At 39.9% G+C, this 11,942-nt stretch overlaps 1 protein-coding gene across 6 annotated transcripts in view; it reads right to left on the bottom strand.

Annotated features, from left to right (window-relative positions):
• The window catches only part of triob (trio Rho guanine nucleotide exchange factor b), a 117,471-nt gene that overhangs the window by 55,292 nt on the left and 50,237 nt on the right, over positions 1–11,942 (bottom strand). For all 6 annotated transcript variants that reach the window (XR_008563187.2, XM_015949135.3, XM_054740403.2 and 3 more), the window contains exons 2-7: positions 11,738–11,812; positions 9,038–9,152; positions 2,390–2,582; positions 1,331–1,435; positions 549–1,013; positions 338–460 (exon numbers count right to left, since the gene is read on the bottom strand). Coding sequence is in view for 5 of the 6 variants with exons in the window: in XM_015949135.3 (XP_015804621.2) it covers positions 338–460; positions 549–1,013; positions 1,331–1,435; positions 2,390–2,582; positions 9,038–9,152; positions 11,738–11,812 (1,076 nt within the window). In the remaining variant the exon portion in view is untranslated. The remainder of the gene's footprint in view (positions 1–337; positions 461–548; positions 1,014–1,330; positions 1,436–2,389; positions 2,583–9,037; positions 9,153–11,737; positions 11,813–11,942) is intronic.

Here is an 11,942-nt window from a genome sequence, read left to right as displayed (position 1 = left end):
AAACAGGAAGGGGAAATGCTGCTTCCTGTGGAAGAATGGGTGGTGGTGGTGGCAGTGGTCACTTGGAGTTAAACCTGACTCTGTGCACGTGGGTGAGTTCTCAGAGTGTGAAAGTACGTGCAGTTATACAGCGTTTCCATTTGACCTTTATCGTGGGTTAATGCTTCCTCTTAGTGGCTTTAGACCTCTACCCTGGTCAGCCTTGTTTTCTGTTTTTTAGGAAAATAAAACACGAGACAAATATTTGTGGTAACATGTGAGCCAAATACTTAACCACTGCAGCGATTACAACATGACATCCACAGCTACATTTAATATTAGTAATATTCCAACTTACCATGCAGTTCATAGCAAAGTGGTTGTGCTGCGTCTGCAGCTCGACCGCATGCTGGTGGTTTCCTCCAATCTCTGTGTAACTGGTGAGGAAAAGGCCCTTGTTGTGCATGATCCAATCAAACATCTGCCCGGCAAAGAGGAGAACATTCAGTCATTTCCCTATAATCACAGATAAACCCAATATCTAACTCTAAATCATGCCAACTCCTGACCTTTTCTGCATCCTGTTCGAACAACCGAAGCTGAAAACACTGGTCCAGCTTCAGTTTCCTCATGTGCCACAGCTGCTGAAGATTCTGCCTCGTCCCGTGCAGCTTATCCAACAGAGCTGTCACTTTAGCTACGAGATTGTGCGCGTCGGCATGGAGCCCATGATGGTGGTCGTTGGAATCCCCGCTGGCTCCAACACCACGATTACCGTAGCCGCTTTCCCCACCAGTCCCAAGTCCTGAAGTGTGCGACTGTATTCTCTGAAGCAGCCTTCGTCCCTGTGCATCAAGCTCCTCTATGGAGGCTTTGGTAGCTCGTTTCTTTAGTGCAGCATGTTCTTCCATGAGCCGCCGAGCACCCTCCAAGTCCCGTGGGAGATCACGCTGGGACAAGGTGTCCTGGAGCTCCTCCAGGCGAGCCAAAGCTTGCGCTGCATCACTGGCAAACGTCTCAAAACAGAGTCGAACCTGGAATGGAAAAGGAAAAAACCGATAGGTGATTGCTAAAATGAAAATATTTATTTAGATCTAGAAAGATCTCGATGATTAAGATGATCACTGAGACGTGCTGTGTGCTTGCTGGTGGATGATATGGGTCGTTGACTGGGTGGGCCCCTATTTATAAGCCAACTTTGGCTTCTCTGAGTCAGTTTTTGCAGAACTGAGAACTTTGTGTTTGTGTAAATGTGTAACCCAATTAGTTCTTTGAATAAATAAATGAAATCTAGATCTAGAGCTCTAGAGCTGAATAGAAAGAAAGTAAAGAGGCAAAAGGAGATAAAAACCTCAATCCATTCATCATGGTTGTACTCTAAGCTGCCCTCGAAGTCAGCCGTCAACTGGGAAGGATCCACAATCTTGGTTAAACCCTCCAAGGACACCATCACCGTCTGGGACAGGCAGACAGATGTGGGACAGGTTAAAGCAGAACAGAGAAAATAATGTAACACAAGAAGTGAATCTAACATAAGAAGAAATTAGAAGAAATTTGAAAATAGACAAAAAACAAGACAAATGCACAGCTTTTCAACAAATGAACCAAAGATCTTTGAAGAATGTTCAGAATAAGAAACTCCTATGCTAAATATTCAGTGTGGGGATAAAAACTCAAACCAAAATACAGAACTATAAACTGTTAAGAAGTTAAACAGAGAAGAGCTGAGCATGAACAAAGTGAGGCAGACATAATAAAAACATCATATACACGAGCAGACGGGAACTGGAGCTGGGATCAGATTGTGTTTTGAATGTAAAGACCAAGAGCCGTGCAAATATGACGCCTTCAAATAAACCCTGAAGTCACTCCATTGCTGCATGAAAAATACCTTTTTGTGTAGATGGTTCAGTACTTGTAATTAATTTTCTTCATGAAGTTATAAACCTTTACTTTTAGCAGCTCAGAGTGCAGTGACAGCACCGTTATCGATCTGAATTAGACCAGCGGTATCCTATGTGTTACTTGCATGGAGGAAAAACAACAAGTGGATTCTTCTAAGCACGAAAACAAAAAGTTGAGATGCAATTTGTTGCAATGCCCTATATATATCCTGTTTCCATAGTAACCGGGTCAGAACTAAATATACCAACTCCATAAGCCCACATGGGACAGAACAGCACCTCTGTCACAGAGCAACAAACCAATTAGAGCTGATAAAGTGAGACTGATAACTACGTTCAACTGGCTAAACAGCTGAAAACATAAAACTGTTTACATGAAAAACACTTAACAGCTGTGAAAAGCAATAAATACACAGACGTGCACAGAGGAAAGAAAATAATGACGGCTCATGCACAACAAGGTTACAAAGTTATAAAAAGGACATTTTCTGGAGTAGATCACCCACCTCAAATTCAAACTTGGAGCTGCCAAAGTTGGTCCTCTGCTTCTGCCAGAAGTTGTCTGGTTTGATGATGAGAGCAACATGGATACAAGAAGGGAAAGATTCCTGCAGGATCTTCAGCAACGGTTTGATGCTGTCCCACTTGGAACCACGCATGTCCACAATGACTGTGAAGCCATGCCGGGCCACCTCCTCGCTGCAAAGAACAGAAGATTTAAGCGTCGGTTTAAAGGCAAACAATAAAGGAGATGCGGTGCTATTGAGAGGTTTTGACATTTTGTAGGCATAAGGTTAAAAGTTCACAGCACCTGGAGAGGAAAACAAAAAGGTAAAGCATCCAGGGGGTGAAATTTCCACAGATACTTACCAGAAGTCTTGCTGCTGTACAAGCCCATAAAAGGCTTTTTAAGGCTGTTTATGCATTTAAGGCTTTAATCTGAACGTGTCTAGCTAGGACACAGAAACAGACGCAGGCCCTGCTGCCCAATCTCACTGTGACCTCACTCTGAAAACAGATCAGCAGCCAAATGGGTAGAGAAACGGAGCGCTGACGGGAGAGAGAGCTGAGTGAGTGAGCAAGAGGCAGAGCTGATGAGGAGCAGGAAAGGGAGATGGATGGGGGAAAAACTAGGAAGAAGATTCATTCAAATCTCTAAACAAGATTATTGGTGTGTCGCTTCTATTGAACCCACTAAAACTGGAGTTCAGTAGAATTATTCAGGTGTTTTCTTCGTTAAGATACCTTTCTTTAATATCCAAAACTTGATGAAGCCTTAAACAGCTAAAATACCTTAATTTGTTTCATATTGATAAGTTTTACTGGTTTAAACCAACTGTAGACATATTTTTATTGAAATGAGTATGCGATTAGATGAGATGAAAGATGAGACATAGATTATTTGGCCTGCCAGTTTTTGGGCCGCTTAACTATTTACAAATGTTTCTTAAGTGTCTCCAGAAGCTGGAAAACAAAGAAAAAAGCAGAAAAGAAAAGCCAATGTAAGAACGGATGCAGCGAGTCTGCTGCAAAACAAGTGTTTGTGGATTACTTTTGGGTGTTTCTGAACAGATCTTTGGTGACTTTTGATTCGGACAGAATTAAATTAAATTAAATTCAAGTTTATTTATAAAGCACCAAATCACGGCAAGAGTCATCTCAAGGCACTTCACATAATAAACATTCCAATACAGGTCAGTTCATTAAGCCAATCAGAAAAAAGTTTCCTAAAAAAGGAACCCAGCAAATTGCATCGAGTCACTGACTAGTATCAGTGACTTTACAGCAATCCTCAAACTAAGCAAGCATGCAGCGACAGTGGAGAGGAAAACTCCCTTTTAACAGGAAGAAACCTCCAGAGGATCCTGGCTCAGTGTAAGCAGCCATCCACCACGACTCACTGATTAACCCTCTGGAGGCAGGAGTTGCAGATTTGCATCATTAAAACTAGGGCTGCAACAAAAGATTATTTGGATAATCGATTAATCGGATGGGGTCTCGACACGATTAATCGATTAATCGGATTACATGGGGAAATTTTTAAAAACTGCTAGGGAAACGTTATTTCTCTCCTTCCTTCACTTTATTTAACACAAGATTATTAGAAAACAGTTCAATAGCAGAAAAACAACATGCCATCACCTAAATTGTCTTATAAGGTGTATAGACAGAGACCCTAAGCTACATCTATCTGTGACCTAAAATGCTTGGTCCAAGTTAAACAGCTTAAGGGCAATTCTCATCTGTTTTGTTTGATCTCATCTGTTGACATTTATTTTAAATGTAATTAAACATAGGCTGTGAATTAATCAAAATAGATCACTATTTCCAAAAATGACTGAAAAAATACCAAATAAAACAAAAGTAAATGAATTCCATCGTCCTTGTGATGATGCCCTGGGCAACTGCCATAAAGTCACATCAAGAAATGCTGCTGATCATTCCAATGATCCCAAATAGACTCACATTAGGCCACATGAAAGCAACTGAACCCAAAAATATATTAACCAGTATATAACTGCACTCTCACACAACACGCCTGCAGCAACAGTTAGGACTCCTCCCTCCCTTTTAAAAGCGTTTTTGCTTCCGAGGACATTGTGGTTGTAAAACCACATGCTAGTAGTCTGGCCCCGGTGTGATCAACCAGTTTCTGCGGGAATGTGACGGCGGAACCAGGGCCAGATTAACACTTTCTTGTACCCTGGGCAACAATATTCAAGGGCTCCATCATCACGACCCAAGGATCACCATAATGTGGTCACATACAGAATATTTTACTGTAATATGCAGTAAATATACTCAATACTTGAATGCCTGACAACACGTAACCCGCCCAGAGTAACCTTTGACCCACCTCGTGTGGACTGACCAGTGAGGAGAGGGTCTTAACTTGAGGCCCTCTCTTCATTGGTCAGTCTGCATGAGACTGACTCTCAACTGACGTTCAAAGTCGTAGGCAGCGAAGCGTCTCTGTGCAGCGCAAACCCCCGGGTGGACAGGTTGTTTAATGTAGGGTGATCATATTTCCATTTCCAAACAAGAGGACAGGGGATCTGTGCCTATGACGTCACACTATGGCAACGCCACACAAACCATGTTGGGACCCATTTTTTGTAAGAACTAAATTAATATCAGATTCTACCAGTAAAAGGGCTCTAAAACAATTCATATGTAAATATTTTGCATATTTAATGCAAAATCTAATTTTTATGCTTTAGTGCTGCAACAAGGTTTTATTAATAATAAATTATTATACCTTTTGTTTTACTACAGCATTGGTAAGCTTCCTGTGCACAGATTATTAAGGATGCTTGTTTCAGCTGTGAGATTAGACGATAGGGTCAATGAAAAAATAAGTTGTCCCACACTCCATGGAAACTTTCAGAGAATCCACAAATAGTGGCTTTCAAATTGTTTTGTTACTTTTTGCAAGTTTAGAAAAGAAGCAGATGAGACAGCATGTCTGATAATTTAGTTTTTCATCTGATAATATTAGAACATGTCAGTAATGTCTGAGGGGATTTTATAGACACTGTATAACTAACACTCCTGGAGAGGGTATGAATTACACAGAGGCTTCTGGGGAGCCCAGTTATGGGGGGGGGGGGGGGGGGGGCATTTTGCCTTGGCCCCCAAAATGTCTTGAAACGGCCCTGGGTGTGACTGAGTTTTGAAGGTGATCTGAAATGTATCAGATGTATAAATATGACATGTGTATAACTTATTGTTTTTTACTGGTAAAAACGTGTCGTGGAGATAAATCTACCTACATTTTACTGTGTTTTCTTGTTTTTATTTAACTATTTTCCTGTCCTGTCTGTCTCTCATCTTCCTGCATCTCCTCATAATTCTCCAGAAAATCTGTTGCCTGGATTCTTACCTTTTCACCTCATCAGTTACTTTTGAGCAGATCAAAGAGATCTCCTGACCGCAAAGCGCAGAGCACGTTTTCGATGCTGCGTGCGGAGCTCATCACCGCAGCACAGGTGATGAGCTCCGCAGTAGCGCGCTTCAGGCACAAATAAGACAGAAAATAGAGAACATGTGCAGACAAGAACGATCGTGTGCTAATTATAGTTTTTTGGTTTTGCCACTTTGAGAATGGACCGTGCGCTGGTGGAAGCAGCTGCCTGGATCGCTGCGCAACAATGCGGAACCAGTTCGCAGCAGCGCAAGTCTGCAGGCTCTCTCTCGCGCTGATCTGCGGCTCTCTCTCGCGCTGATCTGCGGCTCTCCCTCGCGCTGATCTGCGGCTCTCCCTCGCGCTGATCTGACTTGCTCTGGTCTGCGCGCAACGGCGGGTGGGAAGGGCGGGGGGGGCGATTTTGGAAGAGTTGTGCGACACAACGAATCGATGATGCAATTCGTTGCCAACGCTTTTAGTAATCGATTTTCATCGAATTTTTCGTTGTTGCAGCCCTAATTAAAACCTACCTACCTGGTTACTCCACATACGTAGTTCATGAGCATTTTTTAACTCAGAAGTACCCCTGAAGGACTTAGTTGTTCGTCCTTTTATCAAAACTTATTTTGAGCCTGAGAGGGTTAAGTGATGCATACAACAGCCAGTTTTCTCTGCCGGGTCAATTTGGACCCGTAACACCACAGATGTAACTTTTTTTTTTTTGAGACCTTTAGAATTTACTAAAATTGTGAAAATTGATTTTGCTGCATTTAAATAGGTGTGTCTGAGGATTAGATGAAGCCTCATTCCAGAACAAAAAAGGAAAGTGTACTTTTTACACAGTTAAACGTGTAACACTTTATAATAAGTGCACACTATTAAGCATTAATTAATCATCAGTAAAGCATTGATTAATGGTTATTTAATCATTTGTAAAGCATCTACAAAAACATGACCATAATTACTTAACGGCTTACAAGCACCACTACTAAGGCTTTATTCATGATGAAGAAGCTACTGTGTCACACTTTTTATTCATGATGAAGAAGCTACTGTGTCACACTTTTTATTCATGATGTTTCATGATCTATAAGTCATTGATTAATCATTTATAAACTCTGCTCTCCATCATTTACAAACCAGTCCTTTCATGATGTAAAACAGTACACAACCCCATTGGTAAAGGGTAAGTAAATAGTTAACATACCCTATATAATACTATAAACTAAACATTGACTACACATACTAGAGTCTCACTAGATGTTTTCTAAACACTGAATCTCACAACTACATCAGTCAGCTACTAAATGTTAACAGATGTCTTACAATACATTTAAACGGGTCAATTTAGACCCTAACACAACAGAAGGGTTAAGGCCTTGGAAAACACACAGCTGCACTTCTGGAACAATGCTGTGAGTAATTAAGCCGTTAGGTCACTCGTACAGTAAGCTTCATATACAGTATATTAAATTGCATCACTGCAGTACTTTTAATTTGAAAATTACCAGGGTTTTACACTGAAACCGTGTGTGATTTCCTGTCTAGCTACACTCCACAGACTATAAGTGATTCTATTTGAAGCAGTGTGGTCCCTCGCTGCTGATGCTTCCAGTGTGAAACAGGAGTAACGGAACTTGAAAGCACAAATTCTCTTAAAGATGGAACAAAATATTGCAGAGTTACAGTAATTCAAAGTTAGCATGTAAAGTGTGAAAGAGTTTGGTGTTAGAGTGGGGCTTTGTGATTCAGGCAGCGCGCTGTGGTAAAACAGTGCTGGAGAAACTCTGTGTGCATGTTTTTTGTTACGTAACACATATATTCAGAAGCAAGTCTTACCTTCGATCTTCCTCCTTGCTTATTAAAGCATTAGCTTTTACTTTTAGATGGTATGTCATTTCATCTCCTGTCAAGTTTGTAAATACTACATTGTGCATAAGGTACTGAACGTTGATTTAAAGAATATTCTTAATTTTCTCCTTCTTATTCATTTTCTCTTTCCTTTTCCTCACACTTTTTAACCACAAATTGAAATTTTTCTCATTCACTTATTTATGTTTTTTATTTATTTATTTTGTTCTTGTAAAGCGCCTTGTGATTTGTATCTTGAGAGATGCTATAAAAAATATTGTTTCTTCTTAATTTAATTGAAATAGCAATTTCTGCTATAAAAAATCACAATGATGTGTTTTCATAAATCATTCAGCCCTAATTATTACATTAAATCATTATTTGAAAACTGCATTTTTGATTTACTTTGATTTACAAAACCAGCTAATACAACAACTCTGTAAGGATTGCATACTTTTTCACAGCTCTGAACCTTAATAGGGATTTGTAAATAATGCAAATTAATTTTAATACATTTCTTTTGGGTATGACAGTTAAAAGTAAAAAAAAATTGACACTTTGCATTTAAATGATACAGTAAGTCATCTAATTATAAGTTACTACTGCCTTAGCTGAACACACCCGATTTTTCTGAATTTGAAGGTGAACCTGAACCCATTTTTTCTGGAACTGATCCGAATTTCCTCTCACCTCGGGACAAGTCTTGGGAATTTAATGTAAGAATAACTTAAAAGCACCAAGCCAGCTAGGAAGAGCAGCACTGGAGGGATCAGGGGCTGTAGAACAGATGATTGCAAACTACCCTTGAAGCTAATCACAAGTGAGTCCAAGAACTGCCTGCAGCGACGTATTAAAGGTGCCCTCAGGGCAAAGATCCCATGGCTATATGTTGTAAGTTTTAAGATTCAAAGCTAAGCAAAACCCCATCAATCAGGGAAGCATATATATATATATGTGTGTATATACATTTATTTTTATTTTTGTACTTACAACTCAATAGATAAATTAGTTATTTTAAGTCTACATTAAAAACAGCTGAAGCAGGTTAACAGGATTGAAAAGGGGTTCTTTTCTAGAGGGCTAGAGGAATTGACAAACTTACAAAGAGAACAGAGGTAATGGGCTCACAAATATCAAACCATTCCTGCTCTTTCTAGCCCCGGGTTTTCTTTCAGTGTTTTGTTTTCTTAACTCAAGCAAGCTGGGCGAGTCTACCACAGAAACGCAAAGTGATGTTTGCGGTGCATCAAACTGCAAGAAGGAATAGGGAACATCAAATGTAAAAGATGATTTTATAAATAATAACAATGTTTTAATGTATGTTGCCATAGTTTGCACAATCATCTACATTCAGCCTGTGACAGAGCCAGGATGCATCTGTATGTTTGCTCCTCACCTTGGGATAGTAGCCATGTATGCTACAAGTCGGCGCAGATCATCGGGTCGTATTCTGTCATGATTGCTCCGTGCTGGAAAAGTCAGGATTGGACCTCCCCTTCTGTCTCTGCCACCTTTCAGTGAAAATGAAAAGATGAAAATACTAGTAAGAACTGTAAACTTTTGAAAAGTCAAGAGTAGCAGCTTGTTAAATATTCTGGGAAATTTCTGTTTCCAAGTTTTAAGGAGGGACCTTAACTCTTGGAAATGAGTAAAATATTTCACCTCCTTTGTAGAAATGCTAATGCTAATGAAATGTTTAAAAGGATTACTGAAAAGTGGTTCGCTGAAAAAAGCATTTTTAAATTATTATTCCTAATAATTTTCGGTCACTCTGAATGTTTCATGCAGGCTGAACATGAAAATAGTCTCCTACACCTATCTCCTGCATTAGCTTCTGATAGAAAATAGACGTGAGACTCTAGGATCAGAAAAGCCCGACAGATCTACGTCACACTGTCACTTAACATTCATGGACTCACCCATCTCAGCTCACAACGGGGAAAGGCCGTTGTTGGTTTAGCGTCCAGGAAACAGCAGAGAACATCTTGACTAGTAGAAGCTAAGTGTTAGCGTTAGCAACTCCACCACACAGCAGAACTCCTTCTGGCTTGTGTCATTCGGGGTGATAAAACATCAGCGTTGCAGAGCCAACAAAGTCAGTTGTAGAGTTTTGTTGTTGTTAGCTAATTCAAGATGTCCAAATATCAGGACATTAGACTTGCTGCCTGAAGCTCAGCTCTTATGTGGCTCACCTCTAGTTCCTGAAACTGGTGCACCAGAGCTTTATTTCCTGAGAGTACGGCTTACAAGAGATTCATTTCTACTAAAGACCACTGCACATATATTGATTAAATGAGTGAACTGCATCTTTGAACTGGGCTTGCTGCTGCTGAAGTGAAAAACAAATAAACTCCAACAATAAAAATGGAGTCTAATCAGAACTGAGGGCCGTGTCGTGAAATGACGTTCAGTTTCCTGTCATTTGTTAATGTGCCAGGGGTTAGTCATGGCCAAGAGGAGTGAAACTAAAACACAAGGGTCAATTTTGACTGATGATGACAAAAGAGCATAAAACAATTTAAAACTGACCCAACCAAGCTTTTGTTTAAATAAATAAATAAAATAACACAAACCTAAAGGAGTTCTGCTGTGTTGAGGAGTTGCTAATTCTAATGGTTAGCTTCTACTAGTCGAGGCCATCTATGCCTTCCCCATCGCGAGCCATATTAATGTGACAGCGGAGCGTAGATCTGTCAGCCTTTTCAAATCTTTTTTTTATCAGAAGCCAGGAGATCGGTGTGGGAGACTATTTTCATGTTCAGCCTATATGGGAAATTCAGAGTTACTGATCAGTTCCAAAAATGATAAGTAAAAAATAGTTTCTCAGTGAACCTGGTCTTGAACATACCACTTATACTGTAGCTCCGGTTGCAGTTAGCTTTGTGTTTTTGGAATTAAGGAGCCTAAGTCTCCTCCCTCTCTGGTTGACTCACGGATTCCCGGAAAAACAAAAAACATGAATGCAAGTCAACGGGGCAAAAAGAGCTATTTTCTAATATACGTTGCCTTAGACCTTGGATCGCACACATGTTGTACTGCAATTTAAATAAAAAGTAATGAAGTGTGTATTGACCACACCAGTCACGTACTTTGAGATTTATCAGCTTGTAAAAGTTCTTAATTAGCATGACTACAAATCAGACATCAGTATGTTGCATAAATGACGTCACCACAGAATCTCCTGTCCCCTAGCGTAGCTGCTACTTACCACGCGACCAAATTTATGGTGGTTCTTTCTTCCTAAATGAAGAAAGGATTTGAAGTTCGCTGAATTTACAGCCATTTTCCCCTTTTTTTTCTCTGTGTCTGTTTCAATGACGGCACTTTGGTGATGCGCATTTGTAGTGCCCCCCCCTAAAAATAAGCGCTTTCTTGGTATCAAAATACATCTTTAAAATTCACAGACATCATATGTGAAATCCATGGCATTTAACAAGCTGAATTAGAAAATTGTGCTTTTAGCCTCGTTGACTTGCATTCATATCTTTTGTTCTTCCGGGAACCCATTGTCTGGAAGTAGATGGGCGTGGCTTAGGCGCTCTATGCTTTGACACATTTAGTCGTAGCTACACATGCTAACTGTCTTAAACAACTAGCTGCTGCTAAGTCGGCTACAGTTGTGAAAGATTGGATCAGCAAGATGAGCGAATCACAGAAGACTGTTTTTCTAACTGACCCAACTTAGCTGCAGCCTGCTGAATAGGAAGCTTGAGCTTAAAAGTGACTTGGAGTAATTATAGTTCACAAGTCTTAAATTGCTTTGAGGAAATAATCAGAAACCAAACAATAATAGGAAGAACAATTGTATTCATGTATGATGACTTAAAGAATTTTGAAGTAGTTTGAACCAAAAGAGCAAGCCTCCATTAATGTAACTTTAAACCTTATTTTAACATAATTTTCAGCTGAAATTATTTTGGAGTTTCACAATGTGAAGTCATCAAACCAGAAAACTATCCTATATAATAATGACAATAATTACACATTACTCGATGAGGAGCAACTCCACTGTGATTGTTGTAAAATCTTTTTCCTGATATTAAAGTGAGTGATAGTTTAAATCCGTGCGTTGGCAATACCAAACACAGTAACTGACCTGAGAGAAAGGCAACCTTCTCCTTGAGGATGGGAAGAACATCAATTGCCTTCATATCCTCATTGCGATGGAACCCTGAGTGACACAAAAAGGTTTAGTCAGTACGACACATTCTGAAACATTAATCTGACAGGTCGCACATTCTCAACATGGAAAAGAAAGATCCACCACAACTGGCAGAGACAGGGAGGTATAAAGACACTAG

This window comes from Nothobranchius furzeri, chromosome 5 (genome assembly GCF_043380555.1).
Source record: "Nothobranchius furzeri strain GRZ-AD chromosome 5, NfurGRZ-RIMD1, whole genome shotgun sequence".
Classification (NCBI taxonomy): Eukaryota; Metazoa; Chordata; class Actinopteri; order Cyprinodontiformes; family Nothobranchiidae; genus Nothobranchius; species Nothobranchius furzeri.
Note: the sequence above shows the minus strand (reverse complement) of the source record. Positions and strands in the feature narration are given on the sequence as shown.